Raw genomic sequence first — 22,135 nt, 5'->3', positions numbered from 1 at the left:
CATAGCTCCAGTGTCACCACTCACACTTGGGTCTTGATGATGTCCGAGTGGATCTTCGCCACGCCGTTCACCGCGTGGCAGCCGACGATGCAGAGGTGGGCCATGTTGATCCTTTTGCCCCCTTCCTCCTCGATCAGAGACATCCTCCGCATGCGGTCGATGTCTTTAGGGAACAAAGCCACGACTCTCTAGGCGAAGGAAGACACAGATCAGGCTGGCCACCGGGGTTTTAGAGCAGCCCGGGGTGTTACTCATGCCCTGAGCAAAATCTCTTAAGAGGCAGAGCTAGTGGCGGAGATGCCATCCCTCCCTTTTACACTTTCAAGAACATGGGTTGAACGGGGCCCGTTCCCACCTGAGCACTTTTACCAGTGACTGAAAGATGCCAGGCCCCCATTTAGGAAGGGAGACCACCAGAGGCCAGGTGGCGTGTTACAGCCACATTCTGCTGAGAGGTCAGAGGTGACTTCGGAGGTGACTCACATCTAAATGCTTCTGGTTGATCTCGTAGATGATCTGCAGGTGCCGAGGCAGCAGCTTTTCCACCAGTTCCACCGGCCAGCGCTCCAGCGCCTCCGGGAGCACCGTGTGGTTGGTGTAGGCGAAGGTCTTCTGCGAGATCTCCCAGGCCTGCAGGAAGAGACGGTCAGTTGCTGCCCCTTCTCTGCACACCCGCCCAGGGCCAAGCGCCTGTGGGCGGCCACCGAGTCCCACAGGCGTTTCTGAATGGGAACAGTCGGGCACGCCGGATTCTGCACGGTCTCCGAATGGTCCAGGTAAGAGTATTATTAATTACGCCTTGTGTTTTCAGGGAAAAACAACTTTGGCCCCCCGAGGGACAACACCCACGGTTGTCCTCCGGCCTCTACACACAAGCGTGTGCCTGGTCCCTACCTCTGCACCAATCCCATGCAAAATGCTGACTCCCAAAGCACTTTTAGTTAGCTGTCTTCTGGTGCTGCAGAACTTCAGATCATTTGATAAAACAAAATATGTTCAACACAACATGACCCTTAGCACAGCTATGGGCCCGCCTCCGGCTGTGCTTGCCCGCATTGGCCGTGAAATGCTAAGTTCGGAGACATGTTGGCATCAGGGTAAGATACACCTTCAACTGTGGGGGGAATCCAGCCACAGAAACTTATTTTGAACAGAAACAAAGCTGCTTTCTGAATGGTTTTAAAGACAAAGGAGCCAAGCCAGTCAGACCTTGGACCAGGGCAGTTTTTCAATGTCCACGAAAATCCTCATCAGCTCGGGGATGGCGAGCGCCGGGTGTGTGTCGTTCAGCTGGATGGCTACCTGGGTAGAGGAATGACGTCAGTGTGCACGTGGCTGACAGCCCAGGGTCTGTCTGGCTTCCTGTCCTCCCAAGCATCCGAAGAGGCACTAAAGAAAGTGCCCGCCTCCCGGGGAATATGGCTGAATGAAACATGTGCTCTCCCTGCCGAACTGTCTGAACACTGGGAGAGGGTGAGTCTGATGGAAACCGTCCCCTAGAGCTACAGTCTGAATTAAGGGTTCTCAACCTGTGGGTCGCGACCCCTTCAGAGGCCAAACGAATGCTTTTCCAGGTGTCCCCTATCAGATATTTACACTGTGGTTCATAACCGTAGCAAAATTACAGTCAGGAAGTAGCAATGAGGTAATTTTGTGGTTTGGCTGAGAGTCACCAGAACAGGAGGAACTGCATTAAAGGGCCTCAGCATTAGGGATGCTCAGAAGCACTGGTCTGCACGCTCACCTGATCCGGAAAGGCATCGAACACGGTCCCCACACCTTCCTTGGAGCCGAACTTGGAGGCCTTGAACCGCCGGATGATGTCCTGCAGGGTCGCAGCCACCACAAAGTATTCCTGCTTCAGCCTCAGCTCCTTCCCTTCAAAAAACTTCAGGCCAGGGAAACGGAGTGAGAGTGGGTGGCAGTAGAGCTGAGATCAAAATGTCATCAGTGTCCCCTGCCTGGCGTCTGGGGAGAGGTGGCAGGGTGGATGAAAAACCTTTGCTTCACTGAAATCCTCTTCCCTGACAGCCAAGGGCTCTTGGGTGGGTGTTCTGACAAAAGGTAAGGAGTCCGGAAGAAACAGTAGTAACACTTGTGTGTGTGTGTGTGTGTGTGTGTGTGCAGTCAAGACCAAAGGAGGGCACCAGACCTCCTGGAGTTAGAACTACAGGCCATATAACCTGATTGTGGGGGAGGGAACAAAACCCAGGCCCTCAGCAAGAGCAGTACCAGCTGTCAACTGTTGAGCCATCTCTCCAGCACAGGAGCAACAAAACAGGCAGGAGTGTGGAAATCAGCCAGAATACTCAAAGCAGCTCTTGGCCTGGTAGTAGAGAAGAACCATGAGGCACCTCAGTTTGTATATCAGAGCTCAGAAACTAGGATGCTCAGAAATGGCAGCATGAATTCCTTTGAAAGTAGGGGTAGAGATGGAGGGAAGGATGATGTGAAAGCTGCCTAAGGGATAGCTGACCTTGGACCTCAAGAAATCCTGCAGAAGGGCACAGTGGAGGCCGGATGCCAAAGACCTCATATTGAGAAACGTGGGGAGTGGGCAGTGAGTGAAAGCTGACAATGTAGTGAGTGTTGACACGCTTGAGTCTTCCCAACCAAACCACAGAACGCGGACAGCTGCTGTTGATTCCACCAGCATCAACTGATCATATACAGAAACTAACCAGATCAAAGCTACGCTCTACTTGTTTTCAGAAACAGTAAAACTTGAAAGCGGTAAGAGTAGACCCTGTTAAACCCTGACATGGACAAAGTATCAATGTGGTCCGATGCAAACGCTTTCGAGACACACAAGGTCTTGGGGAAACTCAGCTCACAAAGGCCGGTTCCCAGGACGTTTGGAAGAATGTATACTACAGAAAATGGTGAGCAAACCCAGAACTGAACCTAGAAACAATGACCTCAGATAGGAGGTCTCTGAAACAAGGTGGGGGTGGGGTGGAGGTGGGGGAGAAGGCGCAGAACAACACGAATCTACACTTAGCAAGCACCAGTTGGGGAGCCCAGTGAAGACTCTCTTCACACTGAGAGAAAGAGTGGTGGAGCAGATGTGAGAAGATGAGGCTTAGGCTTGACCTTCAGTAGTGGGGGATCAAACAAACGATTGTGCGCACGGAAAAATCATAAAGTAGTAATAACTTTGTTACTATTTCCTGAAGTCATAGCTTCATGAAAATGGCTGGCTCCTTGCCTTTTCAAACTTGTCTTTCCAAACATGTGTATGCTTGATTAAAAATAAAAGAAATTACCATTTAGTCATTAAAATAAGATTGTCAGGCGGGCACAGTGGCACATGCCTGTAATCCCAGCATTCGGGAGGCAGAGAAAGGCAGATCTCTGTGAGTTCTTGAGGCCAGCCAAGGCTACACAGAGAAACCCTGTCTAAAAAAAACCGAAAATAAATAAGAAACTAACTAAATAAATAAACAAATAAAAGATTGTCTGTGATGATATTAACAGTGAGAATTTCTAGATGGTAGAATTACATTTTTTACATTCTTAATTTTTATATAGCTTAATGTTTTTCCAATAGCACATATCACTACACAATTTACAATGGAGGTAGTCTTAAAAAATAACTTAAAAAATAATAAAAAGCACAATGACCTTGCTTATGATGAAACCGAGCATCTATTAATCTAGACAATTGTTCAAGTCCTGGCAACAAAAGTATCTCTGTCCTTAGTAGTAAGGAGATGGACTTGAGAACAATTTCTTTAAAATTTTTAAGTCATGGTACTTTGGAAATCTGGAAGATCTAGTCTTGATTTGGGCCCTCAGGATGAGTCAGAATTTGTGCGATAAACACAGAGGTCAGAGTAGTTCCTGGAGTTGTTCAATGGGAGTGGGAAAGAACAGGGTGGCCAGCCAGTGCCCCTGGACTCTCACTGCTGGGCAAGGTCATGGGAGATGAGTCTGGGCACTACAACCAATTAGGGAGGATGACAGGCATTCCTCAGAGCTGTGTCTACACTGTGCATGATCAGAAGCCTCTCAGTGCCGTGGAAGGAGACTAGGAAACTAGGAAGGGAATCTCCCCAGTTCTAGCTTTGCCAGTGAAGTTTCTATCTGGGCACAAAATCAGTCCTTCTTAGCACTTTGTTTATTTTTTATATCTAGCTTCTGTTTTGAAATACATCTATGGATCTTCCAAATTGGTAGGTCCACTAGTCAAAGCAAAATACCAACTTGATCTCATGAATTGTATAGATTTGTTTTCCTTACTTTCCCGATAGGGGGGTCATATAGAAGGGACACCGCTTATTCTGCACACGTGTTTTGCAGGTTGCTGGAGAGGCTCTGGGAAGTAAGCTGTCCAAGCTGACCCAGCATTACTCACATTATCGTTGGGGTAGAGCACTCTGGAGATATTCTCAGCCAGGTTCCGGTCCAGCACAGCCTGGATGTAGTCTCCAACATTAACTGAAAGGAATGTAGAAAAAACAGTAAATAGATAAGCTGGCCACTGTTACAGCAAGTCCTTCGATCTCATCCAATGTCCTGCTGTGTACAATTCTAAAGATTTCTAAAAATCTAAGGGTTTCAATAAACTTTACCACTAGGCTTCACGTAAGAGTTCAAGTCCCAACCTTTTTAAAGTATGGCTTAAAAAAAAAAAAAAAGTGTCATGCCCTACCCCAGCCCACCAGGTGGCAGTTGGGAGAATTACCCCTGAGGTCATGAGAGCAGGAGAGTTGGCCCTGTCCCTCACTGGCTGCCTCGGTAGTATGGTAGGGCTGGTCCTGCTGGCATGGGAGCAGGTGAGCCGACCCTGCCCCTTGCCTGCTGCATTGGGTGAGCTAGCCTGGGCAGTGCTGGAGAGCTCGCCCTGGTGCTGTGGGCATGGGAGAACCAGCAGGCTGACCAACTTAGCTACCTCCCAAGCCCAGAGCCAGGGCTTTGAGTTGGTCCACCCCAACATCTGTTCCATCTATGATCTGCTGCAGCTCATGAGAAAGGCTGGTCCTACAGATCCAAAGCTGCAGGACCTCCATGACACCGGGCAACAACAGGATAGCCAAGAAGAGTCCTGGTGAGGATATAATATAGCAGAAACCAGAGGCTTTGAACCAGACCAGTGACTCACTGCAATGAACATTGGTAAGTAAAGATGCGTGGACTGTGTGACACCCTGTGGCACAACAGCTTTCATGATGAAACTATTCCTTTTTTTATTCTACCTTCTTTTCTTCTTTTGGGTGGGGAAGGGAAAGGAGGGAGGTTGAAAGAGTGAATATGAAGGGACAGGGAGATGAGCAAGATTGGAGTGCATGATGTGAAATTCACAAAGAATCAATAAAAAATAAAAAAAAAATCTTCTATACTTACAGCAAAACACAAGTTTAGCCAGACATGGTAACATATGTCTTTAATCTCAGCACTCAGGAGGCACAGGCAAGCGATCTCTGTGTGTTCAATGCCAGCCTGGTCCACATAGTGAGGTCCAGACCAGCTAAGGCTACATAGTGACACTCTATCTCAAAAAAAACCAAATATAATAATAATAACAACAAAAAGCCTTCTCAGTTACGGTCAAAGATCAGAAGCTCAAGGCTTTTTTCTTAACCTCGATTTGACTAACCAGACATCAAGAAGCCATGTACACAAAGGAAGCAGAGACGAGGATATACGTACAGTCTTGGAGGTTAAAGTCATTTGGTGCTCGCGCTGACCAGAGGCGCATGGTGTTCACAGTGTTGTTCATATACCCTGGCACGGGGGTGTCATATGGCAGAGCCAGGACCACCTGCGGAGTCAAACATCAGCAGTTAGTCACGGCTTCTCCAAGCATGATGTCACAGGTTGAGCAGTGGCTGGGGGCTGTGACGGAACTCTGTTCCTGACTGCATCACACACTCAGACTGTGTACGTCAGAGCCAAGAAGTGTGTCTCAGGACTTGCTGGCCCCTCAGAGCATATCAATGTTGAGCTCCTATGTGCTCCCTGCCCTGAAGCAGGGAGGACTGGAAAGGACTGATGTGGCATTAGTGGCAGAAAGGGGCTTAAGCTACTAAATGATAGTGTATAAGCAAAGGGATACACGCGCATGGCCGTGAATGTCACCCACTCAAGGGCTCCACGGAGGTCACTCAACCATCTGATGTCGGGTATGCTAAAGTTCAGCAGAACAGGGACGTGATGGAGGTACCTCCCACACTGCATTTCAAATGTTACGCTAGCCAGCTTTTCTTGATGTTGCCAAAAGCTATTTTAGTGACTCCTACAGTGATCTGCCAAGTCAGCTGATAATTAGTTGAGCTGGGTTCAAGATGCCAGCTTTGGAAAATCCAGCCCCGTCTTTGTGACAGCCATTCAGCTAGAAGGACAGGGAAGCGAACTGTTTCACAGTACATTTAAAAAATCATGCAAAAAAATTAAAAAAAAAAAAAAAAAAAAAGAGGCAGTCCGAAGAACAACGCTCCAACATGCTCAGAACAGCATTTCCACAGGGACACCGTGGTCCCTCAGCACGGCCACTTGCTCAGGGCAGCGCTGCAGCCCACTTTCAAGAACCCTTCCTTCTCCTACATTGGTGGCACCTCTGTCCCATGAAGACTTTCCCCTTCTTCCTGCTGCTTCCCATCTTCATCTTTCCTAGGTTTGCTCCCACTCATCACCAGCACAGCTAATTCTCTCTGGTATTCACTTCCCTGTGGACCTGAATTATGTAAGAGCAACAAACAGCTCTGCTTTTTGGAGGTCAGTCCCTGCATGCTCTGGCCTCATGCTCTCTGACCTCACCAGCTACAAATGTGGGGTTGATCCCCGGGATGACTCTCTCATCCATAAAGTCCTGCAAGGCTTCAGTTAGCTCATGTATGTCTGACCTATAACCTCATTTTTCTAGACATAGAAACAAACACTTTCCAATTGAATTTCTGGATTTGCCATGAATATATAAAGAGGTGCTTTGTAAAAACAAACTAGCTCAGGCCACATAGTCCATTGTCGCTCATTTTAAACTCTTTTTTATTGGGGTTCCTTAAAGCCTCTCTCTTCCAACCCCTAGGTAGGAGAGAGAAGGTTAGAGGGGAGAGGGGCACAGACCCCTTTACTTCTCCCAGCTGGTTAGAGTCAATAGGTTCTTTCAGGCCAATCTGTCAGCAGCAAATGCAGCAAGCCATCTCCTCCAAGCCGCTGTGTTGAAACATTTCTCTCCATCTGTCCAAGCTGCCATATTGTCCGTCTCTGGCCTCTCCAAACTGCCACCTGCTCTTTCTCGGCTCTCAAATTTATATCCCTCAGTCCTAAACCACACTCCTCTCCGTGCTGCACAAGGCAGGAGGAAAGACAGTGCCCCCGCCCCCCGCTATTTCTGTTGCTGTTGCCCCTGTCCGGAACTCGGTTGCCTGCTCTTTGATCACTTGCCTCTGGTGATGCGGCCTTGCCAGGCCACAGAGGAAAAGGATCCAGGCAGTCCTGATGGGACTTGACAAGCTATGGGCAGATGGCAGAGGAGGAAAACTCCCCCTTTCAGTGGACTAGGGGAAAAGGAAAGGGGGAAAGAGGGAGGGAGGATGGGATTGGGAGGAGTGGAAGGAGAGGGCTTTAATCGGGATATATAATGAATAAATTGTAAAATATATATATATATATATATATATATATATATATATATATATATATATATGTAAAATAAATTAAAACCATGCCCCTCAGGAGGCAATTATTAGCTTTGGACAAACTAAAGCCCAAAACTAAAACCCCATACTTGGGATTTAAAACAAAAAAACATATTTGTATAACTGAGTTTAAAAAGAAACCCAAACTTTCATTACATGGAACACTTCTGATATTGATTGTATAAACTGGATAATTTTGCATAGATTTTGCTAATGAAGTTTCAGGCATTAAACTCTATACACATACTAGTTTAATACCAAATATGTATCAAATTTCTTAAAAGTGGATAAACTGGTCTGTTTACACTTCACACGACAGCATTTGTGACCAGCATTTGCAACTTAGACTATGGCCAGATATTTTAACCAACACGAAAAGCAAGACAAAGTAAACAAAGCAGGAACTTCTCTTCACGTCACACCACCAATCTGCACCCTACATCATTTTATCTGTGTTAGTTCTCACCTGTCACTTAGCATGCCAAAGAGTTCTCGCTCAGATAGGAAACACCTTTTAAAGTATTTTCCTGAACTTTAAATTATCTTCCTAAGGATTAGCAAAATAAACCAGTAATTAAAAAAAAAAAGCTATAAGCCAGGCATGGTGAAGCATTTCACACGTAGGGGTTTGAAGAATGACTAAGATAAACACCAGCCTGAGACCATCTTTATTAAGTAAACATGTCAAGTAAAGCTGTGCTGATTGGACAAGGCAGCCCAAGAGAGAATAAGGTCATTCACCAGAAGAAAAAAAGAGAATCACAGGTGCTACTGGACAGTGACAGGGCCATATGCAAACTGAACTGTGTGTGGGGGGAGGGGACTCATTCCAGAAGAAACACCCTTGAAGCAGCAGCAGCGTCAGTTTTCTGGAAGTGATCTGGCACGGTACAAGGACTGTGCCATGAGCTGAAGTCTTGATCACCTTTTGAAAACTACAGTACTAGAATAGACAATGACGGGCTGAGAAAAATCATTTAAATATTTCTGCTTTGGTATCAAGAACCAAAACATAAAACCAGAGAGCTAATTGTGCTAGGTGCTACAGAGCTGATTAATCTCTGCAAGCTGACTGCAGAATGATCCTGGTAAATTAGTTAACTTCAGGGAAGTCACTTCCCTCTTGGCCTCAGTGCCCTTATCTTCTAAAGGAATGGGCAGCATGAAGAGAAAAAGCGTGTTTATTTATACAATTTCACTCTGCTTTTTGATATACAAGACATCACTCTGATTTCTTTTCTCAATTTCCTTTTTTGGTTTGTTTTTTGAAACAGGCTTTCTCTACATAGCCCTGGCTGTGCTGGAACTCTCTATGTAGACCAGGCTGGCCTCAAACTCACAGAGATCCTCCTGCTTCTGCCTCCCGAGTACCGGGATTAAATGCATGCACCACTATGACCGGCCAATACTTCATTCTTGATATTGTTGTACACCGTATGCTCAGCGTAATGTTCGCTGTGCTGTCTGAAATAAAAAGCTTGCCATGAAAACCCGATTACCTGGGTGTCGACCCACTTCGTCCCAGTCTCGGTGTGCTCTACTCTTCCGTAGAAATGCACAGGCAGCATGAATTCAGGACGAGCCTTCTCCCAAGGGTTCCCATGCCGGAGCCAATCATCTGCCTCTTCTACCTACAAATGGACATGGCTTAGAATCCACCGTTCCGGAGATGAGGTCCTAGCCCTTCAATGACATCACAACCAAAATATCTTTTACAGGGATTCTTTCAAACCTCACTTCATCCTTGTTAACATCTTACATCCTAACACAACTACCACAATGCTCACCGACAGCGACACGGGTGTTTCATATGTGCTGTCGTGTTTAATTCTCTCGCATAGCATCCCTAGAGGAGGGAACTATGATTGCACTGTTTTCATAGATGGGGAGTTAAGATTGATGTTAGAAAGGTCGATGATAAAGCTAAGACTGATTTCGGTTCTGTGGTTCCGAGCCCATGCATCTCTTCACATCTGGGAGGTGTTCTGAGACCCCTGGCCATTGAGTTCTTGCATGAGGTTTTCAGTCAAGATTTTGGTGCCTGGAATGTACCAACTGAGCTAGGAAATGCTTCTTAGAGACCACTCTCTTTCTAAAGCTCATTTCAGCATAGGTACGGAGAAGTTCACAGTCTTTGCTCACCTTAATCCTTATGGAACTTTGACTTGGCAACAAATGATGTATTGTGACTCATCTTGGAGTTACACTATGCTAAAAATGTAAGGAATTAATTTTATTGACAATTTGAGCATTTCCTCAAGTATTTGTTACTTTATAACAAACTGTTTCTTACCAAAAAAATTCAAAACCAGATTTCCTATTTAGGGTGTTCTGGGTATTGTATTAATTTTGGTTTGTAGTAAGCAAACAAGAAGACTTAAACAATTAGCACTACTGTATTGAGGGGGTATAGAGTTAAGAAAACACTAATACATCATTTGTGAGGTTTTTCCGCTGGTTAAAAGCTTGCGGGTAAAATACTTGAGGAGCAAGCTTGAGAACCTTGGTTGGGATCCCCAGTCCCAATATCCAAGCCAGATATGGGGGTAAATATCTGTAACCCCAGCATTGTGGGGAAGGGTGTGGAGACAGTGCATCCGGGACCAGCTGGCCAGCCAGACTAATCAAATCACTGAGCTCCAGGTTCACAGAGGCCCTGTTTCAAAAATAAGGTGGAGGAGATGAGGGAGGAGGCTATGATGTGAATAAATTGTAAATAATAATAATGATAATAATGAAAAAAACAAGGTGGAGAGAGAGACATGCTAACCTCTGGCCCCCACATGCAAACACACAGCTTTAGATACAAAGTAAACAGATAGATGGGTGGATCGCTTATGTGTAAGATGGTCATGAGCAGGAGGGCGAGACTCACGTCTACGCAAGAATATTGAATATGGATCTGGGAATCTGTGGACACGAATCCCTGCGACCAGCAGGATGATGTGGGAAGCTCTGCTTTGGAAGACAGTTTTCTGTCTTGCAAAATAGCACTGTGCGCCTTACCGTGGAGGACTGCTGAGGTCACAGTTCTAACCCACAGGCCTTCTTGTTGTGTTCCTGTGGACTTTGAGATAGAATGTTGCACACGAGCGCAGTCCACAGTCAGGGCCCCTCGGTGAATATTTTCAGGGTTCCCCCTGAGGCCTCACTCTCACCTACTCTCAGGAGTGAGGGCAGTCACCCCAACTCAGTGAGCGCCCGTTATTGGCAGTCTCACGGGTGGCTTACTGAAGATTATTTTTCTTAATCATCACACGAGAGGCATATAGACTGCTATTGTTCTATGGATGACACAGTTGAGAGTTAACGAGGTTAAGAAGTGGGCCACGACCCAGCAAGAGAGCCAGGCACTGTGCCAGGTGACATCAGCCTGAAGGTGAAAATGATCCGGACAGGCTCTCAGCTCAGGCACGCTATCCAGAGGGGAGCTGACAGTGTCCACCGCTGTCAGCCCAACGGCAGAGAAATCAGTGAAGTGCTGTGTGAAAGGCCCACACTACGCGCCAGCCAGAACACAAAGAAAGAGCTCACGAAGGCTCAGGTGACGGCGTTGTAAAAGATGGCTTGCATTACCTGCCATCCGTCTCGGATCTTCTGATTGAAGATTCCATATTCGTAACGGATGCCGTATCCATAGGCTGCAAGCCCCAGGGTTGCCATGGAGTCCAGGAAGCAGGCTGAATTTGACCAAGGGGACAAAAAGACCGAATCAGCAAGCTTAACACCCATGTCAAATCTCTTTTAAAAACAAGTCTTCTACCAAGGATGATTTGTTTCTAAGCACAGATATTGCCGCACAGAATTTACCGGGTTTTTAAATAACTTTTTCTAACTATAGAATTAATACCATAGGGACAGTTAAAAAAAAATGTTTAAGAAAATAGATATCACGTCCTTCCTCACTATTATGAATAACCATTAAGCACACACTAGCATTGTTTGAGAACAAATATGGAAGCTACTGGGGTAGGTTGACTGTTGTCACACATAGTTGCTTTTCTAAGAGACGCTGTCTCTATGTTTGGTTGCCTGCTCAACAGTCACCCCAAGAAAGAGAAACTTATGTGAGACCTGTTCTGCCCTAGCACCTAACTGATGGATAGAATTCCACTGCTCTTTGGACACTAGTAACCATATGTTCCAGGAAGCAGATTACATGGATCAGGAAGTGGATCCCAGTTTGCTGAACTAAGCCTTCTAACCAATTGTAGTAATTTTATTTCTTCCATCAGCAACGGCCATTAGCCTTGGCAGCAATGGCATCCAATCCGCCCTGGGTGCTAGGAATTCTGCTGAGTGTAGCGGGCTTCAGTGGAAGATTTTCCTGTCTGTCTGTCTTTTGTACTGTGAGGTGAGGAAAGAGGAGAACCGTAGAGAACCCTGGTGCAATAGAGCTGCTGAATCAATCAGCCCCAACATCCGGGGATCTTGTTCTGTGATTACCATGCTACTGTTGATATAGCTATTTTTTTAAATTAGATTTTCTGTTACCTAATGATTGGGCATCTGAGCTAGAAGGGCCAATCAGCAAGCAGAGAAAAGTCCCATCTAGTGCTTGGATACAGTCCAAAGTGTTAAATTAATTTGACCACCCTTGAGAATTTGAGTTGTTAGGGTATGAGGAAACCTACAGGAGGAATTCAGGCTGAAAGAAGCTGGAAAAATAACTCAAAATGAAAGGGTTGGGTTCATACTCTACGTCTAAGACAGAGCTTCAAACAAAAAAGGGCTAAATCTACAGTAGGTCCAACAGGACCAGTCCCTGCTTTGTCTGACTTGTGGCTCTTTTGGTATCCCGTAGGTCCTGAATTCATGCTTAGAGCCTGAGCAGGTGAAGTTCCAACTTTCCTAGTCAAGCAAGAGACCAGATCATCTGAGTTCTACCCAGCCTCTCTTGCAGCTCTGTTCTCTATTCTCTTGCAGCTCTATTCTCTGGCCTTCCCACACAGCAAAGGAGCAAGGCCATTACAGCCAGGTCCAGAGCAGAGCAAACATTGCCAGCCAATACCGAAGAGCTGTTTCACACAAAAGCAAAGCAGACCAATTCTTGTTCTTAGGTAGGCTTTTCACTAGTGCTGCCACCCTCCCATGGCCCAGGGAAGTTTGGGGAATCCAGTCATGTAACTTCATAGCCTACCTGAAGTACTTTTCTATATTTTACTATCAGTGGCCACACTAAAGGACAATGCCACTAATGATGCAAATGACTTTCTTGTAACTTGAGAGTAGATGGGAAATTAAGAGACTTATTTTAAGCATCCGTCCTCTTTGATTACCTCCCTCAATCCCATGCTCCTCTAGGAGTCACCAGGAGCCTCTAACACTCAACCTCAATTTAGGATTGCAATTCCATACACAGAACTTACTTTCTTAAAGAATATAAACGGCATCACCCCGTCTGGATTTTAATGTAACTCGCTTTGTTTTTGAGCTTGGTGGTTCACACGGGCAAGTTCCCCAACCAGGCAAGGATGTCTATGTCAACACCCTCCTTTGAGGTTTTAGAAACAGCCCTTTCCCGTTGTTGTCTTCTTTTGCTTCGGAGAAATTCTCCTGAGCACCAGAGACACTTGATTATAGGGTACGTTGCTTGATATCAGGTCAACCCGGATCTAGAATAGCTCAGGAGACAAATCTCTGGGTATGCCTGAGTAGGGTTATTTGCATTAACTGAGGTGGGGAAACACGCCCTGAATGAGGAAAGCGCCATGCCATGGTCTGGGGCCCTGAGCTGTGTCAATAGGAGAAAGCTGGTTGAGCAGAAATGTTTACTCCCCTCTGCTTCTGGATTGCAGATGCACGAGACCAGCTGGTCAGGCTCCTGTTAGAATGACTTCCCCACGGTGCCTTGGAACTCTGAGCAGAAGTAAACCCCGCCTTCCTCATGCTGCTCTTGCTCAGTATTTTGTCACAGCAAGTGGAGCTAGTATTATATTTAAACTATTTTCTTCACTGTTTGCTGAAAAGCCATTCCTCAAGTAAAGCAAAGAACACGGTTTTTATGTATACAGAAAGAGGTATATTAATGACATCACTGGCTACCAGTCAATCAAAAAGGCAAACTAAAGCCTGCAAGGCAAGACCAGGATTTATGGGAACTGACCAGCCATGAACAAACAGCAGTGAAGTAAACGGGTAGCTTTGGAAACCCTCAAGTGAACAGGAAGGATCTGGTTAGCTTTGGGGTTTTAAGCAATGTCTGAAAAGGCTGTAAGCAACACCTCTCTATGTGCAGTTGATCAAGAACAAATGCATCTACAGTGAGGCCATGCTTTCTCCTTCTTAAAGAAAGCTGGCTGGCTCCTCTAAGCGTGGCTGAGATGGCACCCAAGAAGGCACAGATTGCACAGACAAGGTAACTCATGCCTGCTGTCACTTACCAGCAAGCCTCCCAAGGCCCCCATTGCCAAGCCCAGCATCTTCTTCAATTTCTTCTAACTCCTCCATGTCCAGTCCAAGCTGAGAAAGACAATATTGGATATGGATACACACTCAGGCCACTCCAGGGACAACAGCCAGGTACCAGGGTCATCTGTGCACCGGACCCGGGATTGGCTTGCTTGAAGCTTGTTCTGGCACTGCATATCAACCGCAGAAGTTGGTAACTGCTGGTGCCAGTGACACAAGATGGACTAGCCGGGCACAGAGAAGCTTGGATCCTAGGTGTCCGCTGTGGACCGTGATGCTTGCTTGACACTGACCCTTAGACAGACTGCTGAATCTCCCTTGTGAAAACGAAAGTACCTACCTGATTTAGGGTTGTGAGTCAAACGAGATTATATGAACAAAGCAACAGCATTAATCTTGGGCAAGTATGTCCTATGTTAGCTATTGTTACTTTAAAAAAAGTATGGGGCCAGTGAGATGGCTTAGTGGGTAAGAATACTTGCGGCTAACCCTGACGACCTGAGTTTGATTCCCAGGACAAACACGGCAGAAATAGAAAGCAGGTTCTCAGGGGTTGTCCTCTGACCTCCACATGCATGCTACTGTGTCACAGAGCACACGTGTTCACACCCGCACACCCGCAAATAAGCAGATGCGATTTAAAAAAAAAAATCAAATCTAGACAAATTAAAAATATATCATGAGACTAAAACTTCAGAAACAGCCCAGTTCCAAACTGACATTGACTGGCCTGGGGTGAGAGGATGATCAAAAGGCACAAGGTCAGACTTTTCGCGTTTACAGTGTGTTGATTCAGTAGAGTCAAAAGTTGATAGGCCCAAACCAGTTAGTGATCTATAGCCCAGGAGCTCCAGTGCCTGGCAGCCAGCAGGAGGCCTCATCTACAGCTCAACGGAATAGGGCCAGAATCCGCTACTTTCCCTGGTGTGTGTGACCAAGGTGCCTCTTTGAACTTGGAGACGGTGGTTAGCTCCCTTCTCCAAAGTGCTGGGCTCACACTTCTGAAGCCACTAGCACAGGACTTCCATCGGAGTGCGCCATGGATCTCTTATCTCATGCTCTGATAAAACCAGCGGCCTGTCCTCTGTGGGCCAGATGATAATCTCACCTGACCTGAATGAAGGGTAGTCTGCTGTGAAACAGCCAAGGCCTTACCTGACAGTCACATGACCCCCTTCCAAATTAGACAGTTAAAAACAAAAACCCTCGGCTCTCCTCCCACTTCTCGCTCATGTGTAGGTCAGAGGACAACCTGTGAGTCAGTTCTAGTCTACCACGTGGGTCTCAGGGCTTGAACTTGGGTCATCAGCCTTGGCTGCAGACACCTCTACCTGCTGAGTCATCCCACAGGCTCCTGGATAGCTTTTAAAGGGAAATTAATTTCAATATTGAAAACACATGCATAAGACCTGCCTGAAGCGATGACCATGTTTTCTCTGAGTCAATTTTCTGGATCCTCCCTTCTGCCCGCTTAGTTTCTTATGTAAGTGCTGATCACTAAATCTTTATGGAAGCTACTGCTGAGCCGTCTCTCCAGCCCCTTATAGGAACTCAGACATGGCTCCGAATCATTTCAGGAGGGTGGAGCTTTTGGATTTGCTCCCCGACAACTAGGGATGCCAGGTCCTTATGCAGCCAATGGTCCATGCCAGCTAACACTCGGGATCTTGAAAGCTGCAGAGTTGGAAAATCGAGAAATGGCTCTAAACTTTGACCATGAAGATGCACATCATGATTACACACTACTCCAGGGAAGGTGTGTGTGTGTGTGTGTGTGTGTGTGTGTGTGTGTGTGTGTGTTTGCTACTATTAAGGGAAGTAAAGAAAGGGAAGTAGAGGAGAGCCACTCTTCTTTTGGCAGGAAGTGTTCTACCTAACCCACATGATGGAGGCTAGCCCCGAGTGAGAAGTAGCGGAACACACTAGGGACCATCCCAGCCCTGGGAAAAGGAACATTTTGACCCTTTGTGAGAGTGTCTCATTTATATTTGTCTTCGTAATATACTCTCCTCCTTTCAGTCACATAAAAAAGGTAAAGGACTACTTGTTTTTGGTGAGGAGACACCAGTAAGAAGGGCTAAATATGTCCACATAACCAAACAAGCCAGTTAAGACTGCCTTAAGGAGGAAGTGTGTTTACAACTCATTAGGCAAGAGAGAACCATGACAATGGGTTTTCAAAAGGTTATCATTTTCATATTATCGAATATATGAATAACTGTCAAACTTTGACCATTTCTTAAAAGGCAAACAGAAACTTAAAGGCTTCTTTGTTTGTTTGTTTTTGAGACAGGGTTTCTTTGTGTAGCCCTGGCTGTCCTGAAACTCAAGGATCTACCTACATCTGCCTGCCAAGGGCTGGGATTAAAGGCGTGTATCACCACTGTCAGGCAATAAAGACTTTTAAAAGGTTCACTTAAAAAATGTAATTTGTTTCAGAGACACTATCTAAGACCTTCACTGCAAAGCAAAAATCCTCATGTGTGATAATCCATTCTCTAACTTCCTTCCCCCCTTCCATTCTATAAATCAGGCTGGCTTTGAACTCAGCCTGAGACTTGCAGGGCGGGTAGGAGTGGTGCCTAGAGACCCGTGCTGGGAAGGTTACTTCAAGTGGAGGGCGGAGAATGAGCAGAGGGCCTAGAGAGCGGGGAATGGTTAAGCAGAAGAGAGAGGAAGGTAGACAAAGGCAGGTAACGGCATGAAGCACTTGAGGACTATGTCAGGGTCTGGAGCCAACCGTAGAGTCAAGACGCGCTGCTTTAGGAAGCTCGGCTGGACAGAGGCCTACGCTGCAATGGGAATGCAAGGCAGGGCCTTTGGGAGCCGACGGAGACAGTATAGGTGTGATTGAAACAGCTGGAATTACAGCATTTGTGCTAAGTTTCTTGACCTTTTTAAGTCCAAAGCAGCACTAACTTAGGATCCATTGGTATAAATAAATACCTTAAAATATTTAAGGTATTTCCAGTTCTAGATGGGTTTGCTCCTATCTCTCCAATTTATGGGATTAAAGGCATATGATACTACACCCAGGCCCCTGACCTCCAACTTGTGTATATTTCTCAGTGTTTTTAATAGCCCTATTAGAAGAAGCAACTTTTCACGTACATGTGCGTATGTGTCCATGTGTGTTAAAGTGAACTTGAAATGCAGAGAAAGAAGAGGTGAGAAAGACGAGAACGACATACCTGGTAAATGGCCTCATCACAGGCATTTTGTAAGCCAAGGTTGATCATGGTGTTCTGTAATGTACGGCCCATGTAAAACTCCAGGGAGAGGTAATAAACCCTCTGAAATAGAGAGGAAAGGCCTTCATTCTTCTGTGAGGTCAACCACATTTGTCAATACACATAAACATGCAAACCCATGTTAGGCCGCCATTAAAAAGTCATTAGGGCTTGGGCTACTTTAACTCATGTTCAAGTGAGACTCTTGCAGTCTCCTGATGGGATGCTGTAAGACATCCACTACTCGAATGGGGAGCCCATGCTATACACCACTTTTGGCCAAGCAGTTCAAAATCTTTTGTCTATTTCATCATATTCAATGGTCCTCCTCCTCCCCCACCATGAATAAAACATGTTTTAAACAAACCAGTTGGACTGCCTTTCTTCACCTTTCACTTCAAAGGTTCAAGCTGGTTGGTTCTGACCTTGTCATTTAAGACACACACAGACTAGCTCCCATACACTCTGTGGCTAGAGACTATTCCTCCTTCACTGACTGCTTACTTTTGGAATGAAGACTACTCCAGGAAATCTATGGAGCAGGTCTTTTAGCAAGAACACTTCCCAAGGCTTATAAGCATTTGTTCTTGTTGAGATGTTAAATTTCCCTATGAACTTAGAAACTGTTTGGCTTTGGCATGGGAAAAGCCAGGTAAATATGAGCAGAGGCAGAAGTGAGAGGTACAAAGTTCAGACCTGGCTAAAACCGTTTTCAATGCAAGCACAGTTTGCTAATTTAAAAGAATGGAGTAGTGAGCGACTACAGAGCCCTCTGTCAGGACTCTTTGCTCTCTGTATCAGTTACCCCATTCTCTAACAGACACAAAACAGAACAGTCAGTCTGTTCAAGTCACTTCAAATTTTGGGTACTCCCCATTTCCACAGGCTAAGAAGAACCAAAAAAAAAAAAAAAAAAGTATTTTGGCAACCCAATAAATAATGACGAGGAGGAGGATGATAGGGTTCACATAACAAATCACTATTACACTAACTTAGAAATTTCACTCTTTCCCTTTATGAAACAATTGAATTCAGAACCTTCGCACACACGATCAACATTGTATCCTGCCAGGGCATCTCACACTGCTCTCCAGAGCACAGCATTTTTGTCCAGTTTTTATGGGAAAATTCCTGGACCCTTGCCAACCTGTGTATGCTAGTAAAAGGCATTCTTCTGGGGCATACTTAGGCCCCACTCTGACCCTAAGCTGGGGCTCCTGTGCACGAGGCCACAGAGAGCAGGAGGGAGGTCAAGCTCATCTCTTTTCAGCCTTCCATACTTGGAGTTTCATTCTCTGATGGAGCAGGGTCCCGTCTCCTGCTTTAGTGATCTATACAAAGCTCATTTGTAAACATATCCATACCCTGGATTTGCAACTGTAAAGTCACATCCCTGGAATTACAGCATTTGTGCTAAGTTTCTTGACCTTCTTTTTAAGTCTAAAGCAGCACCGACTTAGGAACCATCGGTATAAATAATGTTTTTAAAATATTTAAGGTATTTCTAGTTCTTCTAGAAGTGTTTGCTCAGAGTGTCTTTATTTATGACAGACTTTTTGAGGGCAGGAACTATAGGTGACTGCCTATAACATTTTTTAAGGGGAAACATACTTTATAGATCTTTTGCTCCCTTATTGTCTTATGGACATTTATTACATATTCCCAGTGATAAAATATTTGAATCTTCATTTACCTTGTAACCTACACACACAACCACTCCTAATATTATATCTATATTATACAAAAACAGTTACAAAAGGTTTAGAAAAGGTAGAATAAAGATGACTCAACGCTTATCATACTTTAAAAACAGTTTTTACATTGTTTCCAGCACTAAGCCAAAAACCTCGGTGCTCCTGTCTGAGTACGCTGTGAGGTGTGTGAAACCCCACAGCAAGCCTGAGACTTGCAGAACGGGTAGGAATGGTGCCTAGAGACCCTTGATGGAAAGGTTACTTCAAGTGGAGGGCGGAGAATGAGCAGAGGGCCTAGAGAGCGGGGAATGGTTAAGCAGAAGAGAGAGGAAGGTAGACAAAGGCAGGTAACAGCATGAAGCACTTGAGGACTATGTCAGGGTCTGGAGCCAACCGTAGAGTCAAGACGCGCTGCTTTAGGAAGCTCGGCTGGACAGAGGCCTACGCTGCAATGGGAATGCAAGGCAGGGCCTCTGGGAGCCGACGGAGACAGTAAAGGTGTGATTGAAACAGCTGGAACCGCTGAAGCGTGCGGGGCTGAGGCTAGCCCAAAGCTACGGAATTAAACCACCTAGGGCCCCGCCCCACCCGGCAAAGCAGTGTATTTCCCTTTAGAATAGACCTGTAGGGCCTCTAGGCTAGGCGGAAAGTGGGCCTGGGAGAGAGTGGGAAGTCTGGAGGGGCGCTGCAGACATCTGAAAGGGGAAAATAAAGGCAGTCAAAAGCTAGCCCAAAATTTTGCGCTGGAGTGACCGTCATGGTGGTGACGCAGAGCCATTAGATTAAAAAGCAAGGGGACAGGTCAGGATTGCAAGGAAAGTGATTCGGGGACCGGAAGAGGCTTCAGTAATATTATTTTCTCAAGACAGAGGCTCCCCTATTCCTCAACCTTTGGCAGGCTTACACCGGGGTGGGGGTGGGGATGGGGGATGAGGCTGGAGAGCTGAACCTGGTGACTTATGGGCACACCGAGGAGCGAGGCTGGAGGAGGAGCTTGGACACAGCTCCCGGCTTTACCCACGTTCCGTGAGGGCTGCAGTGCTCTGCTTCCACAGAGACCATCATGGAGGAAACGCTATGAACCCGCGTGAAACGAACTTTGAAGAATTTGCAAGTTCTTCTAAGAAGAGTTTCGCAACATGTTCACTGCCGCCCTGCAGCGTAACCCTGCCTTGACTGCTCTGCGCTTGCCCAGGAAGACAGAGTCACAGGAAAAACTAACCAGAGAACCAGGAAGATTACCATTGGAGGAGAAAGAGCAAATCTCTCCGTGCTTTGACGCTCACTGCTACAGAGCGGACTGACGTAGACGTGAAAGTGTTTTCTAAGCACATGTTTGGATCTGGGAACATACACACGAGCAATTGTTCTGTTTGGGTAGAGGTCCAGCAGGGCCCCACACAACCAAACTATCTCACTAAGGGAGTCTCTCTCTCAGTCTTTGAAACGCCCATAGTTCTCAGGCACAGATAACTTTCCTCGACGTTTCTATACATTATAAAACGCCTAATAAGTATGTATACGAATCCCCCATGGCCTCCGGGATCCCACACAACTCCGTAGCCAGTTTTCCCAGCTTCCTCTTCTGAAACACTCACTGCCCTCCTTAGGACACTGCCACGGTGGGCAGAGTCCCTCTGCCTGCGCGGTCCTCCCTAACCTTTCACGTTAGCTCCTGTCCTCTACCTAGACCGGTCACGACGGGACGGTGCTCCTCCCTCAAGGAGCCCAACACCCTCAGGGACTCCGCACTCTGGCCCCTTGGCAGAAAGGGAAGAGGGTCCTCAGAAGGCGGCGCGCCCCTCATCTCTGGAAGGGAGAGGGGTGTTTTCACAGGGACATTTGCAGGTGAGCCGCTCGGCACAGCTTATCCCGCGGGAATCGCAAAGTCCCGGCACCGCAGCCTCCGCTCACCAATCCCGGCCGCGACCTCCCCCATCACCCTGCGGCGCGGCGAGACTGAGCAGCCCCGAGGCCAGGGCAGGGTCGCTCTTAGAGGAACGCTACACTTCCTTCCTCCTCCGCCACACCTGGAGCGCGGTTCTCCAAGGCTTTTTGTTTGGTTTTCCCGAGTGGCCCCTCCTCCCCACCCCCACCCACGAGCGCCCCGGTGCGGGCTGTCACGGGCCCGGAACCGCGCTAGACAATTCCCATAGGAGGTGCGCGTCCCCCCTGCTTCAGTGCCGAGCGGGCACCGCATAAAGTTTTCAAAGTTGGCGGGAGAGAGAGAGGCCTGGGCTCTGGCCACCCACCAGTCGGTCTCGCAGCGCAGCGCCGCGGTGGCACGGCGCTGCGGGGGGAGGCGGGGGGGACGGCCGAGCCCGCGCCCCGTTGCCCGCCTAGATTTCTGGACCAGGACGGGGTGTGGAGGGGAGGACAAACGCCCCCCGCCGGATACCTTGGGGCACTTGTCGTAGTAGTACTGCTGCGTGCGGATCCAGCGCCCCACCAGGTGGTCGCGCACGGTGTGCGCCAGGGCGAAGAAGTAGTCGCGGGGGGTGGCCACGTTGCGGTCCTTGACCAACGTGAAGTGCAGATGCCGGTTGAAGCCCTTCTTCAGCTCGGCCACGTTCTCCACGCCCACGATGCCGCGGATGCTGATCTGCCGTCGCTTCTCCTGGTCGGTCAGGGGTTTCGCCATGGTGGAGGGCGGAGGGGCAACCCGGGAGGAGCGCGGCAGCTGCGGGACTGGCCCGGTTCCCCGCTTGCACGCCGCTTTTGAGGCTCTGGGGAGTTGGGGGATCCGCCCCTCGCTCGGCTCCCGCCCACCCGCGGCGCCCCGAGCAATCCCTCCCGCCCGCCAGGGGCGTGGGAGCCCCCGGGGCGGCGCTGCGCCTGCGGGCACCGCCTCCCTGCCGCTCCCGGAACGTCCCGGTCACGTAGCGCGCGGAGGCTCCGACCGCGTCGTGCTGCTTGTTGGGTAGGAGGCCTCAGCTGCCTCGCTCGCTCGCTGAGATCTCGGCAAAGCCATTGCCTTTTCGGGCAGTGTGATTTAACCCTGATTGCCCCTGTGTTGCTCCCCAGTCCTTGACATCACCCCATCTTGGATTCTCAGGGAGCCCCGGTTGTTATTTATTTATTTATTTTCTGAGGACTCTTTTATTTATTCATCCATCTATCTATCTATCTATCTATCTATCTATCTATCTATCTATCTATC

At 47.4% G+C, this 22,135-nt stretch overlaps 1 protein-coding gene across 1 annotated transcript in view; it reads right to left on the bottom strand.

The window, feature by feature from the left end:
* Pygl (glycogen phosphorylase L) overlaps positions 1-21,738 on the bottom strand; it is a 30,091-nt gene extending 8,353 nt beyond the window's left edge. The window contains exons 1-11 of the mRNA XM_055595412.1: positions 21,374-21,738; positions 17,243-17,344; positions 14,024-14,102; positions 11,217-11,320; positions 9,140-9,271; positions 5,653-5,764; positions 4,358-4,440; positions 1,745-1,888; positions 1,210-1,302; positions 484-630; positions 25-188 (exon numbers count right to left, since the gene is read on the bottom strand). Coding sequence (XP_055451387.1) covers positions 25-188; positions 484-630; positions 1,210-1,302; positions 1,745-1,888; positions 4,358-4,440; positions 5,653-5,764; positions 9,140-9,271; positions 11,217-11,320; positions 14,024-14,102; positions 17,243-17,344; positions 21,374-21,616 — 1,403 coding nt within the window. The 5' untranslated portion in view covers positions 21,617-21,738. The remainder of the gene's footprint in view (positions 1-24; positions 189-483; positions 631-1,209; positions 1,303-1,744; positions 1,889-4,357; positions 4,441-5,652; positions 5,765-9,139; positions 9,272-11,216; positions 11,321-14,023; positions 14,103-17,242; positions 17,345-21,373) is intronic.
* Positions 21,739-22,135: the final 397 nt, after the last annotated feature.

The sequence above is a fragment of the Psammomys obesus genome, unplaced genomic scaffold (genome assembly GCF_907164565.1).
Source record: "Psammomys obesus unplaced genomic scaffold, mPsaObe1.curated_primary_1811, whole genome shotgun sequence".
Taxonomy (NCBI): Eukaryota; Metazoa; Chordata; class Mammalia; order Rodentia; family Muridae; genus Psammomys; species Psammomys obesus.
This window is presented reverse-complemented; position numbering and strand designations above follow the sequence as displayed.